The sequence below is a fragment of the Myotis lucifugus genome, unplaced genomic scaffold (genome assembly GCF_000147115.1).
Source record: "Myotis lucifugus unplaced genomic scaffold, Myoluc2.0 scaffold_41, whole genome shotgun sequence".
Taxonomy (NCBI): domain Eukaryota; kingdom Metazoa; phylum Chordata; class Mammalia; order Chiroptera; family Vespertilionidae; genus Myotis; species Myotis lucifugus.
In genome coordinates this window covers 4,629,354-4,653,275 of record NW_005871089.1, presented here as the reverse complement: position 1 = coordinate 4,653,275, position 23,922 = coordinate 4,629,354, and the positions used below count along the sequence as shown (strand labels likewise).

At 46.0% G+C, this 23,922-nt stretch overlaps 1 protein-coding gene across 1 annotated transcript in view; it reads right to left on the bottom strand.

The window, feature by feature from the left end:
* The window catches only part of CD276 (CD276 molecule), a 48,760-nt gene that overhangs the window by 5,992 nt on the left and 18,846 nt on the right, over positions 1-23,922 (bottom strand). Inside the window, exon 3 of the mRNA XM_023753171.1 lies at positions 3,591-3,711. Within this exon, the coding sequence (XP_023608939.1) occupies positions 3,591-3,711 (121 nt within the window). The remainder of the gene's footprint in view (positions 1-3,590; positions 3,712-23,922) is intronic.

Genomic DNA, 23,922 nt, shown 5'->3' with positions numbered 1-23,922 from the left:
GGGACCCCTCAGGGAATGTCCAACTGCCCGTTTGGGCCCGGGATTGGGCCTAAACTGGCAGTCGGACATCCCTCTCACAATCCTGGACTGCTGGCTCCTAATCACTCACCTGCCTGCCTGCCTGGTCGCCCCTAACTGCCACCCCCCCTGCCGGCCTGGTCGTTCATAACTGCCCCCTTCCTCCCGCCCCCCTCGCCCGCCTGGTGGCCCTACGCAGCCTGCTGTTCAGTCATTAGGTCATCCCTCACTAACCCCCTTACCAGCCTGGTCGCCCCACACAGCCTGCTTGTTCAGTCGTTTGGTCATCCCTCACTAACCCCCCTGCCGGCCTGGTCGCCCCACACAGCCTGCTTGTTCAGTCGTTTGGTCATCCCTCACTAACCCCCCTGCCGGCCTGGTCGCCCCACACAGCCTGCTTGTTCAGTCATTTGGTCATCCCTCACTAACCCCCCTGCCGGCCTGGTTGCCCCACACAGCCTGCTTGTTCAGTCATTTGGTCATCCCTCACTAACCCCCTTACCAGCCTGGTCGCCCCACACAGCCTGCTTGTTCAGTCGTTTGGTCATCCCTCACTAACCCCCCTGCCGGCCTGGCCACCCCATGCAGCCTGCTTGTTCAGTCGTTTGGTCATCCCTCACTAACCCCTCTGCCATCCTGGTTGTAGGCAGCCATCTTGTGAAGGTGCCAGGGTTAATTTGCATATTACCTCTTTATTATATAGGATTTATTATATAGGATAGTGCTGGAAGTCCTAGCCATAGTGATCAGACAAGAAGAAATAAAAGACATTCAAATTGGAAAGGAAGAAGTATAACTGTCATTATTTGCAGATGATACATTACTGTATATAGAGAACCTTAAAGATCCCACACACAAAAACTACTAAAACTAAAAAATAAATTCTGCAAAGTAGCAGGATACAAAATAAACATCCAGAAATCAGTTGCATTTTTGTACACCAATAATGAACTATCAGAAAGAGAAACTAAGAAAACAATTTCATTCAAAATTGCTCCAAAAAAAATAAAATACCTAGGAATAAATTTAACCAAGGATGTAAAAGACCTGTACTCAAAGAATTATAACACACTGAAGAACAAAATTGAAGAAGATACAAATACCAGTAAGTGGAAGCATATACCATGTTCATGGATAGGAAGAATTAACATCATTAAAAAGTCCATACTACCCAAAGCAATCTACAGATTCAATGCAATTCCTATCAAGATACCAATGGCATATTTCACAGAACTAAAACAAATATTCCAAAAACTTACATGGAACCACAAAAGACCTCAAATTGCCACAGCAATCTTGAGAAAAAAGAACAAAGTTAGAGGAATCTCGCTACCTGATATCAAACTATACAAGACCAAAGTAATCAAAACAGTATGGTATTGGCATATTGATCAATGGAACAGAATAGAGAGCCCAGAAATAAACCCATGCCTTTAGTCAATTAATATTTTACAAAGGAGGCAAAAACATACAGTGGGGTAAAGATAGTCAATTCAATAAATGGTGTTGGGAATATTGGACAGATGTGTGCAAAAAATGAAACTAGACCACTTCCTGACTCTATAACAAGAATAAACTCTAAATGGATTAAAAACTTAAATGTTAGGCTCCAAACCATAAATATCCTAGAAGAAAACATAGGCAGTAAAATCTCAGTCATTTCTTATAACAATATTTTTTCTGATATATCTCTTCGGGCAAGGGAAACAAAAGAAAAGCTAAACAAATGGGACTACATCAAACCATCAACAAAATAAAAAGACAACCCACTGAATGGAGAACATATTTTTCCATACATCCGATAAGGGCTTAATATTCTAAATTTAGAAGGAACTTATAATAAAACTCAACACCAAAAAAAAGAAAAAATCCAATTAAGAATGGGCAAAGGACCTGAATAGACACTTCTCTAAAGAAAACATACAAATGGCTAATGGATATATGAAAGCATGCTCAACAATACTAATCATCAGAGAAGTGCAAATTAAAACCACAATGAGATATCATCTCTGCACCTGTCATGTGGAGAAAAGAAAATGTAGATTGGTGCAGCCACTATGGAAAGCAGTATGGAGTTACCTCAAAAACTTAAAAATGGACCCAGTGAGTCCACTTCTGGAAATATATCCAAAGAAACCCAAAACACTAATTCGAAAGAATATATGCACCCCTATGTTCATTGCAGCATTATTTACAATAGCCAAGATTTGGAAGCAGCCCAAGTGCCCATCAGTAGATGAGTAGATAAAAAAGCTGTGGTACATTTACACAATGGAATGCTACTCAGTTGAAGAAATAAGGAAATCTTGCCTTTTTCGATAGCATGGATGGACCTGGAGAGTATTATGCTAAGTGAAATAAGTCAATCAGCGAAAGTTAAGTACCATATAATTTCACTTACATGTGAAATCTAATGAGCAAAATAAACTTAAAAAGTGGAGACAGACTCATGAATACAGAGAACATACTGACAGCTATCTGAGGGGAGGGAGTTGGAGACTGGGTGAGAAGGGTGAAAGGATTAAGGAAAGAAAAAAAGAGAAAGGCTCACAGACACAGAGAACAATAAGGTGATTGCCAGAGGGAAGGGGGTTGAGGAAAGGTAGAAGAAGGGAAAGGGGGAATAAATGGTGATGGAAGGAGACTTGACTTGGGGTGGTGAACACACAATACAGTACACAGATGATGTGTTGTAGAATTGTATACCTGAAACCTGTATAATTTTATTAACCAATGTCACCCCAATAAATTCAATTTAAAGATATATAAAGAAATAAAATAGTATGGTAATGGAAAAAAAGAACATTTTATGGAAAGAAGGAGGTATCATAATCGGTGTGCTGAGATCTCTCCCTGCAACCCCAGGTGCTCCAGGCCAGCTCTGCTACTGGAGACCAACTGGACCAGGGTGCCCTTCTTAGAGGCATTTGGGGAATGAAAGCAGCAGTGGGCAAAGATGCCTCTTTGTGACCACTAGATGGTGCCAGACACTAAGCTTTGTCTTTGTCCATGGCAGAAGAAGGTGGTCCCTCAGAGCAGAGGTACTGATCAGGATTTGAAATATAAGGTGAGAATATTGTTATGAAAGTAGTTGCCACTGTTGAATACCAACTGTGTGCCAAACAACACTGTGGGAATATTTGCATCATTTATTCAACATAGTGAATGAGCATCTATTATGTGGCTGGCACCAATCCTCTTCTTAGAGCAGAGAAAGCAAACATACAATATATCAAGTGGAGATAAATGCCAGAAGCATGAAGTAAGGTCAGGGGTGGGGAGGGATGTGCTGTTTTATACAAGGTAGCCAGGAAAGCCTTGCTGAGGAGGTGACATTGGACTTAGTAGTGCTCACAATGCCATTTTATAGAAGGGGAGATGGAGGCTAAGAAATGTAAAATAAGTTGCCTACTGGATCCTGGAGGTGGAAATGAGCATGGACAGGGGACAGGGGAGATTGGGAAGAGGTTCAATAACCCCTCCCCATCCCTGCTAGACAGAGAGGCTCCACAAACCCATGGTGGGAGTGGGAGCCCCTCCCCCACCTCCAGCCCTAAAACCACACCCCTCACCTGTGAAGAAGAACCACAGCACTCCTAGGGTAGTGGCCGCACGCACACCTGTGCCAGGGCTGCCCATCTTCTTCTGAGGCAACTGACAGCTGGGCTCTCGGTGGCGGAAGGCTTCCCCTGCCTGTGAGGAAGAGGAATTGAAGCCTTTGTCTCAAAAGGTCCTCCCCAGGCATACTCACCCCATCTCCCCTGGACCAGCTTGGGGCAAGGTTGCAACTGCCAGCTGAGAGGTCCTTCCTCCCACGCACCCACAAGGCGCTCTGCTGAGGGAATTTCCGAGAGATGCTGGCAGGAACTGAGTCACTGGGGAGGCTAAACCAGGAGAGGTGGCTGTGACCCACCCTTTCAGAACGAAGATGCAAGTAGGAAGAGGAGGCAAGTAGAGGCAAGGTCAGCCTGCTCAGGGCAAGGATGTGCTCAGATCAGCGTGGGGAGAGGAGCTGAGGTTGGAGCCAGACTTAGACATAGACTAAGAGGTCTGGCCTTTACCTTGAAGGCAGCTGGGAGCCACCAAAGATTCTGGAATTGAGGAAAGGATATGGTCCTACTTTGCTTCATAAAGATTACTCTGCAGGCATCTGCAGGACAGAAGAGACAGAGTAGATCTGGGTGAAAGAGACAGAACTGGAGGATGTGGGGACAGAGAAAGGGAGCAGTGAGGGGCCCACGGTTTTGTGTCCAGTGACCGGTGGGGTACTCACTGAGACAGAGACGGGTTCAGTGCAGGGCATGTGATGTTAGCATGGTTTGTGCAGAAACTTCCAAGAGCAAGTTCTAGAAGGCAGCTGGGTGTATGAGTGTGGGGCCAGAGAGAGGGAACATTTGCTAGTTTCATAGATATAGACTGAGTGACCAAGACAATCAGAAAGGGAAGAGGCTGACCTCTTGGGGCTGACCCCCAAGACTGGAGGCAGGACTGAGTGAGAGGTAGGCCTGTGGCCTCAGCAGGGACCCCAGACCTCCCTGGGTTCGGCCCTGCTCCCAATCTTGGCTGTGCCCAAGGTGTCTGACTTGGGCAGGCTGCTCGAACCTTGTCTGTGTCCCACCGCTGCTGCCTGATTGCTCCTGCCAAGCCATGTAGCCAGTGTCCATCTAGGCTATCCAACACGATTGCCAAGCCTATAAACAATTTCATGTTCTCATAGCCCCCAGGGGAAACAGGCTGACCTGCTTGATCCCATTTTGTAAAAGAAAAAATTAAAGCCCAGATAAGTGATTGGCGTATTAATATGATGTAATTTGACAGTTAGAACAGCTGAGAAGTATTTGGGTTCCCAACCACAACTTTCTGCCCTTCCACGGAGCAAATCTCTACATTAGCATCAGCTCCTGTCACAGGCAACTGGCTTCAACCCTTCTAATCCCAGCCAAGAACCCTCCCCCCGACCCCCACCCCCACATACCCAGAAGCGGGGCTGAGGGAGTCGCTCAGGCTGACCGGGTGCATCCTGCCAGCCCCCTTCCCAGCTGTCCGCAGTGGGGAAGCCCTGAGCAACCACTTCCTTCCCAGAGGCTTCCGGTCCAAACCTGGTGGCTCAAAGCCACCTGCTGGTCAACAGTCTCTCCCCACCCTCCCCCACCCCGCATTCATAAAGGCATCCTTGGCAAGCACCACATCCTGCCTACAAGGGCCACCATGGCCCTCAGAAAAAGCCAGCGCGCAGCTGCCATGCCAGCCTGCCCCTCCGAAGGGGACTAAGGATGAAGAAGCTTCCAGATTCCAAGTCTCCCTTCCTCACTTTCACCCCCAGACAAGCCAAGGCCTGTCTGTTCTTCCTTCCCTCACCCTCTCCCTGCTGCTCTTGCCTACAGTCTCCTACCCTGACTCCATGGCAACCCTCCTTACTGCCCCTGCTATCTCCACTCTGCCCCCAACGATAACCCCACTCTCTGCAGTGCTTCCTCTTAGGGCAACACATGAACCTGCTCATGTCCTTCCCCCGCTCAAGAGCCCCCCATGGCTCCCCATTTACTATCAAAGTTAACCCACATCCCCTGCCCAACACTCAAGACCTTTCTTAATGACTGCCACCTCTGTATAGCAAGTTAATTTCTGCCACTGGGGTTTTACTCCCCAGCGTGTCGTGGAAATGCCTGCCACCTCTGTGAATGTGGGGGATCCCGGAGCACCTGTCTCCGGACCAGACCTATCAGGACTCCCCAAGGACCCAGCTGTCCTTCCCTCCAGTGGAAGAATGAGGGGATCCCAGGGGCTTGTTCCCTTTGATTCCTTTCCTAGACTCTGGACCCAGGAAAACTCCAAATTTTGTGGCTAACCCTGGGAAGAAGACTGAGAGCCCAGAACTGAGGAGACCAGAGAATTCTGCAGCCCCCAGTGGCTCTACCACAGCAGCTGCCCCCCCACCCCCACCCCACAAGAGCAGAGGGCAGAAAGGAAAAACAAACCTAGAAGCCTGCCTGGGAACAGAAAGCCAATCACCACGTTCTGACAGATAAGCAGCCCTGCCCAGTACTTACTAGTAGAGCCCCTCTCCAGACCAAGGGCCTCCGACTGCTTTCATTTGTAGGGCCCTGCCCACCTTCTCTAAAAGGGGAATTCTCACCCCCCAGGTGAGACCTGCCCTGCAATATATGCCACCCCCTCCCCCACCCCACCCCCACCCCCCTCCAGTGAGTCACCAGCCAGCCATTCCTCCCTCCTCCTGCCCCTCCCTTCCCTAACCCAGTCCTGGCTGAATGTGGGAACTCCCAGCTCTGCCAGGAAAGACCAGAGTGCCTGGGCTTTCTGAAAGAAGCAGGAGTTAGGGCCCAGGCCACCTTTAGCCTGAGAGTACAGCAGGCGCATCCAACTCCCTGACGTGGAGCCACAGGGAAGCTCCTGAGAAATGACCCAAGATGTGACCCCCATAAAACCAAAACCAAAAACAACAAGGGCTGAGACTGGGTTCTATATCAAGATGCCCTGGGCTTGGGGGTGCCCAAGAGGGACCCCTTACCCCAACCAATGCTACTAGCAGCTGCCCTTATTCTCCAGCCTCCTCCCAACCCTTGCAGGGGGTGCTTGGGCAGCACTTCCCACAAAGAAGTGAAGAAGGGTCAAGCAATGTATCCAGTGTCAAATCTATGCTAACCGGCACAGTACAGATGCACTGCTTCTAAAAATAGCAGTTAAGCCAAGGCAAGCTGCACCCCTAGACTGCCCTGTGCTTCAGCCAGTCTTTTTTTTTTTTTCTTAAGCCAGTTTGAACTAAGTTTCTATTACCTGCCATTGAAGGAGTCCTCTGATATACAGTCATTCATGTATTCCATAATGCATTTAACTATTAGGCAGGTGCTAGGACAGAGAGATGACTAAAATCAAGGAGCCTGCATTCCAATAGGGAATCACTGCAGTTCACTGTACTAAAGATGCAGTGAGGGTCACCTGGAGGCACCTCAGAGACATGATAATCCTGAGTCCTGAAAAATGATTAGTACTCCCCCAATAGACAGACTGGGACATGTGGCTCCTCCCCAGCCTGAGTCCTCCTGGCACTGCCTGTCTGCCTCTCAGCTGAACTCTTTGAAGAGGTAGAAAGTGTGAGGTTCTAGTCCTAGTTCTGACACTTTACTGGGCAGTCTTCACAGGTGACTTCCCTCTCTGAGCTCAATGTTCCCATCCATAAATGAAGAGCTTTGCTGGATGCTATTAGAACTTCATTAGTGTGTTTAGCCTTTGTGTACTAGTTAAGGTTAGCCAATTAGGTGCCATGCAGGTCACATTGAAATGTACAAAATCACTATGACAGAAATGACAAGTTTTCCTCTTACACCTAATCTTTTCTTCTTCTGTAGAATTTTTAGTTAGGCACATGGCCGATCAGCTAAAGACTACATATACCAGCCTGCCTTGCAGCTAGCTGTGGTCATATGACCATTTTCTAGCTAATAGGATGTGAGAGCCACTGATGTGTACAACTTCTGGGTCATGCCCTTAAAGAGAAGGCATATAGCCTCTCTTTTCTCTTCCCCCTTCCCACTGGCTGGAACACAGATGTGGGGCCATGCTGCCAAAGGCAGCTCCCTAGGGATTGCAGAGCAGCAAGACAGAAGGCTCCTGCAGGGCTTAGTATCAGCCCTGGACTACCCCGACTGTCACATGGGTGAGAAATAAGCATCTATTCTAGCATAAGTCACTGTTGTTTTAGGTCTTTCTTACAGCACCTGAAGTAACTAATTCAGGGAGCCATCCCTCCTTTACTTTCCTTCCTTCTCTCTCCACTCTGCTTACCCCATGAAAATTGCCACTACTCAGAGCAGCTAAAGAAGCCACATATAATATAGGTATTTCAAAATAAGAACTGGACACTCTCTCATTAGAGTCACGTTGGTGCCTGGCCCAAATATGAATTTCAAAGGTAGACATGATGGGCTTGTTTGTATGGGAGGGAAGGGCTAAAAGAGTAATGTCTGCCTCTCAGCTGAACTCTTTGAAGAGGTAGAAAGTGTGAGGTTCTAGTCCTAGTTCTGACACTTTACTGGGCAGTCTTCACTTGAACAAATAGGAAGGTGGCACACATAATAAGATAGGGATACCTGGAAAGGAAGCATGTATGGGGGAAGAACAGTTCCTAGTGGGCTTGAGCTATGGATCATCCATGCCAGAATGTCTGATGGACTCCTGAAGACAGAGAGCTGGAGCTCAGAACAGACAGGGACAAGGACGCCATCCATGCATTGGTGGTCACAAAGCCAAAGTTGGAATCAATGATTTAAAAAGACAACAGTGTACCCAGCTGCCAGCCCCTTTCTCACGCGCCTCCGTACCTCCGCACTTCCACACCTCTGCACCTCCTACCAGGCTCAATGCGTTTTTCTCTTTCCTTCTAGTTGTAGAATTTTCACTCAGCCAGCCTTCCCGTGGTTCTGGATGATATTCGTTTTGTCTTTTAGTTGTAGTTTTAATGTGGTTGTGCACGGCAGCAAGTTCAGGTGTTTACCTATGCCGCCATCTTGGTTGTCTCGGTATGAAGTTCTCATCTGTGGGTTGTGCATGCCTGTAAATATTGTATATAAGAATGTCTCTGTTGATGTTTTGTGTCTCCTTATTGTTTGGTTTAATTTGTTTAAAGATGGGGCATGTCCCACTTTGGGGGGCCCAACTGCTTGTGGCAGGGATTGCAGGAACTTCCCAGCAGCTGCCAAGAGCTCTTAATCTTGAGGACCCTTCCTGCCCTCCCTCTCAGGGCATCAACAGCCAGAAACTCTTAGCTAGTGAGAGTTCTTGTCTATCTATCTATAATGTAACTTGGTTACTGGTGTTCTTTGCTTGCTTTCTTATCTTGGGGGACTTAGTTTTCTCTTCACCATTTTATAAACATAAGGAATCCTCACTCTGCTGTTTGGGCTTTGTGCCACTCAGAACCCATTTGCTGTGCTGGGTTAGTGTGAGATAAGATTCTAAAGCTAATGTCCCAGTCCATCCTTTTGAGAGTACTCATTTATTTACTGTAGGGGTTTCTGTTTCTGTTTTTGAGATCTCTTCTTATATGCAAGATTTCATATTCTTAGTCTACTCAGAAAAAAATATGGTAAATAAAACCTTCTAAACCCCCTCCCCCCAAGTCTTTTTCCTAGGAGGACCAGACCTGCAGAAGTGCCCTCCAGCAGGCTGTGGAAATTGGGCCACTCCCATTTTATAAAGAAAAATAAAATAAAATAGTACTTTCACATTAAAGCCACTGAAGGCTGGTGAGTTATCTTTGTTACAAATTTGCCAAGAAAATGCCTTTAATTGGCTTTAAAATCTCAAAGTTGTTAAGACAAAATAAATATAACTAAAATGAAGGGTATATGATAAAGCTTTTTCGGTGATAGTTATATGCCTAATCATAGTTTTCCAAAGTCTTTGGTAACTTAAAATTTTTGGAGTTTTCTGGGTTGTGAAAGGGCAAGGGCTACGCCCTCCATCTTGCCTCGTATCCTCCATCTTTGGGCAGCCATGTGCTCAGCGGGGCTTCTTCCCGGAAGCCCAAGCCTCTGCTAGCCACGCCCAGGATTTCTTTAAACTAACCCATGACAATAAAGGGATGTGCGCGCCATAGATATGACCACATCCTGTGTAACAAGACCCGACTTGCACCTGGCCAATCGGCAGGGCCCACAGTCCTTTCTCCTCCCCTTACTCCAACCCCCCTATAAAACCTCTCTCCACACAGAGTTCCCCCTCTCTGCCACTTGGCTTGCCGCTGCATAGGTGAGTGTGGTCGGGGAGCCGAGCTAGCTCGAATAAAAGACTCTCTGCTTTTGCATCGGACTCGGCTGGCTCCCTGATGTGGTCTATTGGGGATCTTGAAATCTGGGCATAACAGGTTGAATAGTAAAAAATTATTAAATATCTAGGTATTTTGAAATAACAGTGTTGGGTCTGATCAAATAATTGAATCAATACTCCTCCTCTGGGAACTGACCTTTAGGCCACTTCACAATGGACATTCCCTTTCACTTAGACCACATTCCATTTTGCTAAGACCACATTCCACTTGCTAAGACCATTATCCTTCCCCTCTGGACCTTCCTAGGATCCAGACCTGCCCAGAGAATTCTCCGCCAGAAAAAAAGCCCTCCTAGAGTCCTTTAAAATCTCTGACTCCCCAATTTTGGGTGCTGGCACTATATGGGGGCTCAGCCCATCTGGTATCCAGATGACCTAATAAGTTTATAATCTCTTACCACTTTGGTCTCTCGCATTCCTCCTTTGGCTACTCTAACAAGCAGGACACTAAAATATTAATCTGAGTACACCTCATATGGAGAATCTAGAGGATGGATTTGAATCTGTTAATGAAGAAGTCTTGTATTTTATTTGAAATAACTCTTTAAAATATGAATGTATTGCTAATCTGAGGAATGTTACTTACATGTCACCTAAAATTAGGGCTTCTAAGGATTAAGAATTCTAACTAATTGGAAAGAAATTATGATTTTGGTGTAATAGAAGGCACGAGGCATAGAACGGTTTGTGGAAGTTGTAGAATGTTTGTAAAGAAAAATGTTAAAAGGAAGTTATATAAATGACACAGGCCAGTAAACCAGGAATAGGGAAACTGAGATGATTAAACAGCAATTTGGAGCCATCCAGTAAATCCTATCTTCCCTAAAACAAGGATACTTAAGAATAAATTATTTGCATTTTGCCAGAGGGTAAGTAGCTTATATCAACCTACTCAGGGAGACAGATAGCAAAAATCCAATTAGTGTCATTTGCTGACCACACCCAAGGACAAATGAAGTTAGAGAATAAACCTCAGGAAAATGTTCTTCTTAAGGTACATGGGAAGCTTTGTCAAATAAAGAAATAACTATATTATGCTTTCATTTATAACTCTAATTTTTATTCTGGAATATTGTGTTTTTCAGGAAGGACAAAATTGCATGTCATTTACATCATAATCAAATCCATAACCATGTCATTTTAGATACAGTGACTGTTTTTTTATAATGCATTTGAAAAAAATGTTAAATCTTCTGAGGGATCCATGGAAAGGATTCTGACATTTTCAGATCATGCCGTTCGAACTGGATGAAAATTATTAGAACTCCTAGAGTATCTGGATTTATAAAAGTACTGGCAGGGAAAATCAGGAGAAACAAAAATTGATTATGAGACTGAATGAACTGTATATGCATACAGGGTTTTTGGTTGATTACTTCCCATCCACCCACCTTCCCCCGCCTTCCTTCTGAGATTCTGCACTCTGTTCCATGCTTCCATGTCCCTAGGTCCACTAAGTTTATTTTGTTACTTACATTCCACATATGAGTGAGATCATGTGATACTTGTCTTTCTCTGGCTGACTTATTTCACTTAGCACAATACTCTCCAGGTCCTGCCATGCTGTCTCAAAGGGTAAGAGATTCTTTTTTACTGCTGCGTAGTATTCCATTGTATAAATGTCCCACAGCTTTTTTATCCACTCATCTACTGATGGGCACTTGGGCTGTTTCCAGATCCTAGCTATTATAAATTGTGCTGCTATGAACATAGGGGTGCATACATTCTTTCTGATTGGTGCTTTGGGTTTCTTAGGATATATTCCTAGAAGTGGGGTCACTGGGTCAAATGGCAGCTCCATATTTAATTTTTTGAGGAAATTCCATACTGTTTTCCATAATGGCTGCACCAGTCTGTATTCCCACCAGCAGTGTACTAGGGTTCCCTTTTCTCCACATCCTCACCAGCACTTGTCATTTGTTGATTTGTTGATGGTAGCCATTCTGACAGGTGTGAGGTGATACCTCATTGTTGTTTTAATTTGCATCTCTCTGATGATCAGTGACTTTGAGCATTTTTTCATATGTCTCTTGGCCATCTGTATGTTCAGTATCTATTTAGGTCCTTTGCCCATTTTTTAATTGGATTGTTTGTCTTCCTTTTGTTAAGTTGTATGAATTCCTTATATATTTTTTATATTAACCCTTTATCAGATGTAGGTATCATTGTCAAATATGTTCTCCCATTCAGTGGGCTCCCTTTTCGTTTTGTTGATGGTTTCTTTTGCTGTGCAGAAGCTTTTTATTTTGATGTTGTCCCATTTGTTTATTTTCTCCTTAGTTTCCTTTGCCCTAGGAGACGTATACGTAAACATATTGCTATGAGAGATGTCTGAGATTTTGCTGCCTATGGTTTCTTCTAGGATTTTTATGGTTTCACAATTTACAGTTAAGTCCTTTATCCATTTTGAGTTTATTTTTGTGTATGGTGTAAGTTGGTGGTCTAGTTTCATTTTTTTGCATGTATCTGTCCAATTTTTCCAACACCATTTACTGAAGAGACTGTCTTGACTTCACTGTATGCTCTTGCATCCTGTGTCAAATATTAATTGAGCATAATGGCTTGGGTCAATTTCTGGGGTCTCTGTTCTGTTCCATTGATCTATATGCCTGTTCTTGTGCCACTACCAGGCTGTTTTGATTACGGTGGCTTTGTAGTATAACTTGAAATCTGGTATTGTGATTCCTCTCACTTTGTTCTTCTTTCTCAAGATTGCTATGGCTATTCGGGGTCTTTTTTGGTTCCATAAATTGCTGTTGATTTGGATAAAGGCAAAGCAGCCAGTGACAGCATTTTGGAGGTAATGATATGTGTACAAGCGAAAATGCTGCCCTAAAAGCCACCCCTGGATCGAGTGCTGAAAGTGATTCACTTAAGGCTAGTAGCGGGTGTTAGGCACATTCTTGGGTTCCATTGCGTCCCACTTTGGTGCTTTTGCCCCTTTTGGTGATTTTCCTGTTATTTTCATTGTAGGTTTCATGATTAATGGTATTTAGTTTCCAGTAAACTGCCTCACCCAATTTCCAGTGGACCACCTACACCTGGCCCCCACCAGCACCTGGTCCGACCTGTTATTCTGACTGACCTTTACAAGAGACATAAATATCCCGCACCCGCTACTCTGCCCTGCTAATGCCATTTTGGTCTCAGCCCTTCTGCTAGCAGATGTAATAATAAACTTATAATTCTTTACCTCTTTTGGCCTCGTGTGTTCCTCCTTCAGTGACCCTAACAAGGGGTAGTTTGATAAATTTAAGAAAAGAAGTGGCATTCACAGTGTAGTGAGGCATGGGGAGGCTGAAAGTTCTAACAAAGCAGCTGTTGGTAATTTCATGACAGAATTTCAATACATAGAGGCCAAGGGATTTGTTCCCCAACAAGTGTTCAATTGTGATGGGACAGGCCTCTTCTGGGAAGAAATGGCAAAGAGGACCTACATCACACTGGAGCAAAAGTCATTGCCAGGATTCAAGCCAATGGAGAACAGGCTGATGTTATTGCAGTGTGGGAATGTAAGTGGGGACTTTAAATTGAAGCATCTACTCATCTACCATTCTGAAAACCTAGGAGTTTTTAAGAAAAATAATGTGTGGACAAAAAGGGGTCACATGTTAACCTGAGTAGCTCAGGGAAGGCTTGCATGGTGGGCTTGCAAACTCTGGAGGCCTCAAGTAACCACAAAGAATGGTCTAAAACTAAAACTTTTAACTAAAAGCAGTTTATAGTAGGTAGTCATGTCCTACGCTAGATTCTCCCCTGATAAAAGTCAATCTTTACCTAAATAAGCCTGTCTGATGTCTTTTGCATCTATTATAACATATCATTGGAATGTCAGGGTAACTTGTAATCCCTTTTTCCGGACCCCTCAGGGCACAACCAAATGTGCCTGAGCACAGGACAAAGACCATAAATTTACTCATTGTTATTGTTATCACTAGAGGCCCAATGCACGACATTCATGCACTGGGAGGTGTGGGGGTCCCTCAGCCCGACCTGCACCCTCTCCAATCTGGGAGTTTCTGTCTGTCTTTGCAATCATATGAGCGAATTGTCTGAGACCCCAACTCAGTTTGGTTTGTTGCTCACAGAATAATAGAGGCTTTTTTTTTTTTTGCTTCATTAGTGGAGATTTCCTGGAAGTTTTAGGATATCTTCCCTTTAATTTTTCCTAGACACTCTGATTTTACTTATGTCTCTCACCTTTGCTTTCCCTCCATCCCCCACCGCAACAGTAACTTGCTCTAGGCTCACTTTGCTCTGGTGTCTAGGATATCTGTCTGCCACCAGAACTATGATTCCCAGCATTCCTGGTGCTCCCCGCGCTCTGGGCTTCTGCTTCCGGTCCTGGGGCTACCACAGAATTACTATTCCCAGAATTCCTGGTGCTCCCCGCCCTCTTGGTTTTCCCTTCCTGCTCTGACTCTGTCCCATGGCCTCCCACTCTGCCAAGTTCTCCAAGCCATCAGCTCTCCCACTCTGCTCTCCGCCCGGCAGCTTGGGGAGAGCAACCGAGGGAGCCACGTCCTCCCAAGCCGCCGGCTCTCCCACTCTGCTCTCCGCCCAGCGGCTCCGTATGCAAATTAACCAGTCATCTTTGTCAGGTTAATTTGCATACTCACTCCTGATTGGCTGGTGAGTGTAGCGGAGGGACAGTCAATTTACATGTTTCTCTTTTATTATATAGGATGTTAATTGTTGACTGTTAACTATCCTGTATGCACTTAAAGAAGTATGTGTCTATCATTTTACTTTTTATCCAATCTCAGAGGTCCCCCCCACCTCTTTGCTTTATCCAGCCTCCCTAATCTATGGATTTCATGTAACCCACTTAGATCTCCTCCTTTGATTATCCTATATAATAAAGAGGTAATATGCAAATTGACCACCATGCCCTCACACAAGATGGCCACCCCCACGTGGTCACAAGATGGCCACACCCATGTCATCACAAGATGGCCACCACAAGATGACCAGCAGGGAAGAACAGTTGTGGGTAACCAGGCCGGCAGGGGAGGGCAGTTGAGGGCAATTGGGCTGGCAGGGGAGTGGTTAGGCAGTGATCAGGCCGGCAGGGGAGTGGTTAAAGGGTGATCAGGCAAGCAGGCAGAAGCAGTTAGGGGCAATCAGGCAGGCAGGCAGGCAGGAGAGCAGTTGGGAGCCAACAGTCTCGGATTGTGAGAGGGATGTCTGACTGCCACAGGGATCAGGCCTAAACTTGCAGTCGGACATCCCCCGAGGGGTCCCAGATTGGAGAGGGTGCAGGCTGGGCTGAGGGTCACCCCCCCCCCGAACCCAGTGCACAAATTTTGTGCACCAGGCCTCTAGTAATGTATAAAGCAAGGTGAAAAACTGCCATTCTGCAGAGCACTATCCCAATACATTGAGATTCTGCTTCCCAGCAATTGTTAACAGTTTGGCTCAAATAAACTCACAAAAATTCTTTACAGGTTTAAATGTGTGTTTTTTTATGTTAACAAATGTCATAAAAAACAAAGTGAATGCCATGTGGAGGGCTAATAGCAAAGCTTGGGTAACCTTTTTATTAAGTGGATTCATGAAGTATTTGCTCCAAGTGTGAATAAATACCTTCGGAAAAAACAAATACCACTCAGGGCACTTTTTTTTTTTTTTAAATAAATCTTTATTGTTCAGATTATTACAGTTGTTCCTCTTTTTCCCCCCATAGCTCCCCTCCACCCGGTTCCCACCCCACCCCATGCCCTTACCCTCCCCCCACTGTCCTTGTCCATAGGTGTACGATTTTTGTCCAGTCTCTTCCCGCAACCCCCAAACCCCCTTCCTCCCGAGAATTGTCAGTCCACTCCCTCTCTATGCCCCTGATTCTATTCTATTTACCAGTTTATTCTGTTCATCAGATTTTTTATTCACTTGATTTTTAGATTCACTTGTTGATAGATATGTATTTGTTGTCACTTTGTTCATAATTTTTATCTTTACTGTTTTCTTCTTCTTCCTCTTCTTAAAGTATACCCTTTAGCATTTCATATAATACTGGTTTGGCGGTGATGAATTCCTTTAGCTTTTTCTTATCTGTGAAGCTCTCTATCTGATCTTCAATTCTAAATGATAGCTTTGCTGGGTAGAGTAATCTTGGTTGTAGGTTCTTGCTGTTCATAACTTTGAATATTTCTTGCCACTCCCTTCTGGCCTGCATAATTTCTGTTGAGAAATCAGTTGAGAGTCGTATGGGTACTCCCTTGTAGGTAACTAACTGTTTTTTTTTTTACTGCTTTTAAGATTCTCTCTTTGTCTTTTGCCCTTGGTATTTTAATTATGATGTGTCTTGGTGTGGTCCTCTTTGGATTCCTTTTGTTTGGGGTTCTCTGTGCTTCCTGGACTTGTAAGTCTCTGCGCACAGCTTGGGTGGGGTTGTAAATTGGTTGGGGCGGGGTCTCAGGGAATCACTAGGGTGGAGCAAACCGCAATGGCTGCCAGTCTGCTCTGCCTCGAAGAGGTCCCAGGGTCTGTGTCCCGCAGCCCCCCGCCCCCCAGAACCACGGGAAGGCTGGCTGAGTGGAAATTCTACAACTAGAAGGAAAGAAAAAAGGAGAGGCTGGGAGCTTCAGTCACCCGCCAGCCTGAAAACAGCCCTCAGCCCCTCACCCAGACTGGCCAGGCACCCCAGTGGGGACCCCCACCCTAAAGGAGGTGCGGGCAGCCTAAAAACAGCCATCAGCCCGTCATCCAGGCTGGCCAGGCACCCAAGCAGGACCCCCACCCTGATCCGGACACCCTTCAGGGCAAACCAGCCAGCCCCCACCTGTGCACCAGGCCTCTATCCTATACTACAGGCAGGGCGGGACAGTGCGAGCTGCCATCCGGGCCCCATGTGCAGCCCTGGGCAGCGGAGCATAAGCCCCGCCCCCAGCTGGGACCCCTATGTGCCACCTGAGCCCCCAGCCGGGACCCCCGTGCTGCCTAAGCCGCACAACTGCTAAGCCCCGCCCCCAGCCGGGACCCTATGACTATTGGAGAGCAGGAAAGTGCCGCTGGGCCCTAGGTCGCTGTGGTGATCCGGCCATCGGTAAGTAGAAAAGTGCGGCCTTGTAGGCAGCCCCCAGCTGTGCCTGATCAGGGAGCAGGAAAGCCCGGCCTGCGGGCAGACCCCAGCTGGGCCTGCTCCCCGGTCGCCATGGGGATCCGGGAGCAGGAGAGCAAGCCTGGCCTGCGGGCAGCTCCAAGCTGGGCCTGCTCCCCGGTTGCCATGGAGACCTGGAAGTGGGAAAGCCTGGCTTGCAAGCAGCACCCCCATCCTGGCCATAACTCAAGGGAGAGTACAACATGCAGTGGAGGCCAGGAGCCTGAGAGATCAACACAGAGGGGCTCCTGCTCCAAGCCTCCATGGTGTGGCTGGGGGCAAGCCCCCAGCAGACACACACACACACACACACACACACACACACACACACACACACGGGACGCCTGCTCCGAGCCTCTGCTGCCAGACTGTGGCCATCAGTAGGACATCCACTGAGGGCTCCCGGACTGTGAGAGGGGCAGGCTGGGCTGAGGGAACCCCCACCCCCCAGTGCACGAATTTCGTGCACCGGGCCTCTAGTGTTTTTATAAAAGGGGACTCCCATTCTAAACAGTAACATCCCTCCATCCCTTCATCCCTCCATCCCTCCATCCTTCCATCCCTCCATCCCTCCTCTCCATAGTCAGTCATCAATAGCTCTCAACATTAAAGGCAAATTCTAGTGTGTTCATAAATTTCACTTTTTACTGTACATTTCATTTCCTTTTTGTTAAATTTTCATTTATATTTCATGTCTTTTTGGTTTTTAAAGTGTTTCTTTATAAACAGTACATTAGATATGTGCTGTATATAAGAAAGGTTAAAACGGGGAATCATTTGGGGTTCTGGAAAAAATTAATTAAATTTACATGATTTATAATGGGGAAAAATGATTAGGTTTTTTTAAAATATATTTTATTGATTTTTTACAGAGAGGAAGGGAGAGAGATAGAGAGTTAGAAACATCGATGAGAGAGAAACATCGATCAGCTGCCTCCTGCACATCTCCCACTGGGGATGTGCCCGCAACCCAGGTACATGCCCTTGACCGGAATCGAACCTGGGACCTTTCAGTCCGCAGGCTGACGCTCCATCCACTGAGCCAAACCGGTTTCGGCACATGATTAGGTTTTTGAACAGCTTCTGGAACAGCCTTAAGTTCGAGAACCGAGGTTCCACTGCATATTATTTTGTTTGCAGCAAATAATAATAATAAAAGTCAACTGTGTTGAATGCCTGCTATGCACTAGGTTCTGTTCTATGTGCTTTTACACAAATTAACTCCTGTAAGCCTCCCAACAATTCTAGGCACTATTATTATCCCACTTCACAATGAGGAAATTCAGGCACAGATTTGTAACTTGCCCAAGGTTAGAGCTGCTAAATGGCATATATGAAATACCACTTTTTAATATATATATATTTTAAACATGTTTTTATTGATTTTAGAAAGAGAGGAAGGGAGAGGAAGAGAGAAAGACACACATCAATGTGAGAGAGAAATTTCAATCAGCTGCCTCCCGTACACACCCCACCCCACCCAGAGCCTGAACCCACAACCTGAGCATGTGCCTTGACTGGGAATGGAACTGGCGACCTTTTGATGCACAGGATGATGCTCAACCAACTGAGCCACAGCAGCCAGGGCAAATACCACTTTTATAATAAAAATAGGAAAAGGGTTTGGGGGGAAATATATAATTAAAATAGGATATGACCAGTGCTTTGATGCAAGTTTGTATGAGGTACTGTGGGAGTAGAGGGTCAAGCAGTTTGCTGGAGGAGTGGGGAGGAACAGGAAGGGCCTCACAGAGGAGGGGACAGTTCAGCTTATCTAGCAGATGGGACAGCACGAGCAAGGTCGTAGAGGAGGGAGCACCCACAGGAAGAGAGAGACTCCTAAGAGAGGCTATCAGGAGATGAGGCCAGGTAGTCAGGGGTCAGTTAAGGACCCTGAATTGATCCTGGAAACAGTGGAAAACTGTGAAAGGCTAAAACCTACACCTACATTTCTCTCCCTCCCCTGTCTATCCCAAACTGTCCTGAAATATCCCTGACAGCTTCTCAGAGATCTTATTTCCAAGCTCACTCAGTGCCAGGGCATGCAATCCCCATGGCCAGGAGACAAACCCACTTAGATCAGGTTATCACCTCACTACCTGGGACTTCCTTCTTCACAGCTTCTGGTCCTTCTTTCACTGACAAACATGCTGAACAATTCTTCTGTCTTCAGTATCTAGTCTTTTTTGTTGTTGTTCTTATTGTTTTTAATTTAATTTAATTTTTCCCATCACCTTTTATCCCCTCCATGCCCTCTTCCACCTCCACCTTCCCCCTCCACCCCCGGAATCACCACACTATTGTCCATGTCCATGAGTTCTCTCTCTCTTTTTTTTCCTTTTTCCTTTCTTTTTGTAATCTTCACCCAAGGAGTGAGGATATTTTTTCCATTGATTTTTAGAACAAGTGGAAGGGAGAGGTGAGAAGGAAGTGAGAGAGAGAGAGAAAGAGAGAGAGAGAGAGGAACACGGATGAAAGAGAGACACATCAATTGGTTGCCTCCTGCATGGGGCCAGGGATCGAAATTGCAACCCAGATATGTGCCCTTGACCAGGAATCAAACATGCAACCCTCTAACCACTGAGCAAAACCTACCAGGGGTCTTTATAAAAATATTTTTTATTGATATTTTATTGATTTCAGAGAGGAAGGGAGAGGGAGAGAGAGATAGAAACATCAATGATGAAAATCATCCATCAGCTGCCTCCTGCACGCCCTCCATTGGAGATGGAGCCCAAAACCCTGGCATGTTACATTGACTGAAATCGAACCATGACCACCTGCCTCCTGGTTCATAGGTCGATGCTTAACCACTGAGCCACGCCAGCCGAGCCACAGCTCTTTATTTTCCTCAATCCCTCCATTCCTCCATACTCCTCTCCCCCCGCCCCCCGCCCCCCACTCCAAACGTCTGCCTAATCATAAGTCAGTCACTAGTCTTGATAACAGGGCCACTTTCCTGCAGGGAACCCAGTCAATCTGATGCTGGTGGGGCATGGCCAGTAAGCCTAGCCACACCCAATCAGAGCCTTCCCAGCGTGTTAGGAAATTCTCAGAAAAGACTCTTTCTTGCTGAGGTTGTTAAGAAGGAGGCTGTGCACTGGGGCGATGAGCAATGAGTCTATCAGCCACCAACAATATAAAAAATTGACTCAAATAAACAGGGGCAGAGTTGAAAGCTAGAGGAATTAGAGCCCTGAAAACATCATTTAAGCTCCTATGCCTGATGCAAGCTACACACCTAGACTGCCCAGGCACTTGAGCTAATCTTTTTTCTTTTTTCTTTTCTCTTAAGCCAGTTTGAGCTAAGTTCTATTACCTGCAACTGAAGAAGTCCTTGAATATACATTCACTTATGTATCCAGTAATTTTTTAAATTATTCATGAGTGCCTGCTAGGCAGACACTGGGAACAGAGAAATGGTTAAACTGTGTGTCTGTCCTCACGGAGCCTGCATTCTAATGGGAAAGGTGGAGGTGCACATGCATCCCTGCAGCCCATGTACTATACTACTTCACATGCAGTGAGAGCCACCTGGAGGCACCTTAGATACTTGGTAATCCCAAAACTGAGCCCTGAAATTGACCCGAAGCTACCAGGTAGAGGGGAAAGGCCATTCCAGGCAGAGGGAGAAACCCCTGCAAGAGCACTGAGATAGGAAACAGCATGGCAAGCTGGAGGAATTGCAAGCACTTCAGAATTGGCTGACATGAATTGCAAGGTGCTGATCACAGGATGGGGAGAAGCTAAAAGGAAGTCAGGGGCCAGAGAGGAAGTTTTGTTTGGACTTGGGAGGTGATAAGGAAGAGTCTGAAGTAGAGGAATAACATTATTGCTATAGGTAGGCTCAATCTTGATTAACTGATTAATAAGTAACATTAACTTTGTTGAGGTTTAAATTTCAAAGGAAGATATGTAAAAGGGCAATAATTTACTCAAAATAATGAGTTGATGGTGGACTTTGAGGAATTAAAGAATTTTTTTTGAGATTGTACCCTCTTGAAGCTGCTCAAAACACTCCACTCCACCTGTGTGTAGACCTACTACTGGTCCTAGATGTAGGATCAGGTCATATTATATTTGTATGATTGTTCACTCAACAATATGTCGTGGACTTATTTCCATATTAGTATGCCTTCTTTTGAAAAAAAGTGTGTAGACCTACTACTGGTCCTGGATGTAGAATCTTTGCAGGGGTCAGCAAAGATCCAGATAGAAAATATTTTAAGTTTTGTAGGCTATCCAGTATCCTGTGTAGCAGGAGAGCAGTTGTAGATAATGTATAACGGGATGAAAGAGCTCTGTTCCAATAGAACTTTATGGACACTCATATCTGAATTGCATATAATTTTCATGAATCACATGATTTTTTCCAACCATTAGAAATGTAAAAACCATTCTTAGCTATGGCTATACAAAAACAAGCAACAAAAGATTTGGCCCACGGGCCATAGTTTTAGAAATTGGTTTAGCATCACTGCACAAAGATACCCAAGTAGAGCAAAAGTGGGAAACAATGGGGAACTGATACATTAACTATGGCCAATCTAGATAATGGAATAGCATACAGCTTTTCAAAAGAAGGCATACTAACATGGAAATAAGTCCATGACATATTGTTGAGTGAACAACCATACAAATATAATATGATCTCATTTCTGTATTAACAAAATGTCTTATGGTCTCAGATCTAGTCACCTAGTCTCTCTCCATCTCTCTGTCATTGCAGGCCCTTCCTTCTCCAGCACTTCCTTGCATCTGCTAGGCTCTCTCTTCAAGTCTCTATTATTTTTTCCCCCGAGATGATTTTATCCACTCGAATGGCTTTAAATATAATTTATATACTGGCAACTCCTGAATTTACTTCTTCAGTCTGCACCTTTCATCTGAATTCCAAACTTAAACTGCTTCCTAATGTCTGTATAGGCATCTCCCTCTTCCCATGTCCCTCTTCAAACTCTTGATTTCTCCCCCAAACTTGTTCCTCCCCAGCCCTTTATGCTTGGTAAAGGCACCACTCTCCACCCTCTGCTCAAGCCAGAAACCTGAGTTTCTCTCCTCTTCACAGTCCATCACAAAGAACAAGCATATATATATATATATATATACATATACACATACACACACACACACACACACACACACTCTCTCTCTCTCTCTCTCTCTCTCTCTAGAGGCCCAGTGCATGAATTCGTGCACAGGTGGGGTCCCTCAGCAACAGAAACAGACAGACAAAAATATTTCATTATTAGCATCCTGGAAGCAGAATGCATTGCTTTGTTCCTGCTCTCCATAAATACACAGAGAAACAGAATGCAGATATTGGTCCTTTGAAAGTTTTAAAACAGGTAACTTTTTACAACATTATTTACCTACTAGAGGCCCGGTGCACAAAAATTTGTGCACTGGCGGCGGGGTGGGGGGGGGTGTCCCTCAGCCTCACTTGTGCCCTCTCACAGTCTGGGACCCCTCAGGAGATAACGACATGCTGGCTTAGGCCCGCTCCCGGGTGGCAGAGGGCAGGCCCAATCCCTAGGTGCAGCCCCTGGTCGGGCTCAGAGCAGGGCCGATCGGGGGGTTGGGGTGCCACCCCCTGTCACACACAGAGCAGGGCCGATCAGGGGGTTGGGGCACCGCCCCCTGTCACCCACAGAGCAGGGCCGATCAGGGGGTTGGGGCACTCCCCCCGTCACACTCAGGGCAGGGCCTATGGGGAGGTTTCGGCTCCACCCCCTGTCACACACAGAGCAGGGCCGATCAGGGGGTTGGGGCGCCTTCCCCTGTCATGAACAGAGCAGGGCGGATAGGGAGGTTGTGGCCCCGCCCCCTGTCACACACACAGCCACAGGGCGATCAGGGGGTTTGGGCGCTGCCCCCTGTCACGCTGATCCAGTGCCAGGAGGCCTCGCGGCTCCGCTGATCCCGGTGCTGGGAGGCATATTACCCTTTTACTATATAGGATAGAGGCCTGGGGGCCGGCTGGTTTGCCCTGAAGGGTGTCCCGGATCAGGGTGGGGGTCCCCACTGGGGTGCCTGGCCAGCCTGGATGAGGGGATGATGGCTGTTTGCAGCTGGTCACATACCCTTCAGGGTGGGGGTCCCCACTGGGGTGCCTGGCCAGTCTGGGTGAGGGGCTGAGGGCTGCTTTCAGGCTGACTGAAGCTCCCAACCGCTCCTTTTTTTTCTCTTTTTTTATTTTATTCTGGGCCAGCTTTAGCTCTGGCTCTAGCTCCGAGGCTTCGTATCTGGTTTGTTTGCCGTCCTATAATCGAAACAATGTATAACTTCAGCTCTGAGATCCCGGCTGGCTGAAAGCTGGTTTCAGCTTCTTATTTGCAACATAGTACATAGTTGCTTAGAGTTGCAACTCAGAGGCTGGCAGCACAGGCGGGGAACGTTGGAGTCTGCAGTCCCTGGAGCAAGCAAGCCTCATGTTCGCTTCCAGCTGCCTGGCTGCCGGCCGCCATCTTGGCTGACAGTTAATTTGCATAAGGATATGCTGATTAGCCAATGGGAAGGGTAGCGGTCGTACGCTAATTACCATGTTTCTCTTTTATTAGTGTAGATGACCAATAAAAATAAAAATAAAGAAAAAGCAAAAAAATACATTGTTGTCAACTGCATAGGCAATGGAAAAGGCACATGTAAAATAATCAGAAAAATTAAAGGGAGAGAAGGAATTACCATTTGAGGACAACAGGATACTAATAACCTGATTGGTGGTAGCCAATTACATTATAACCTAGTCTAACAAAGAAGAATTTGCAAAGCATTTAATGTCAATGTTCCCTCACTGCTAAAAAATGTATGTAATTATACATCGCCTCCCTCCAAAACCAAATACCTAAATACTGTGAGTAGGATGAAAACATATAAATTATAGGGAGAGAATCACAATTTCAGTGTCTCAATAGGTTGTTCTGGCCCTCGGCACACCTTTATTTGTCAGACTGCAGCGA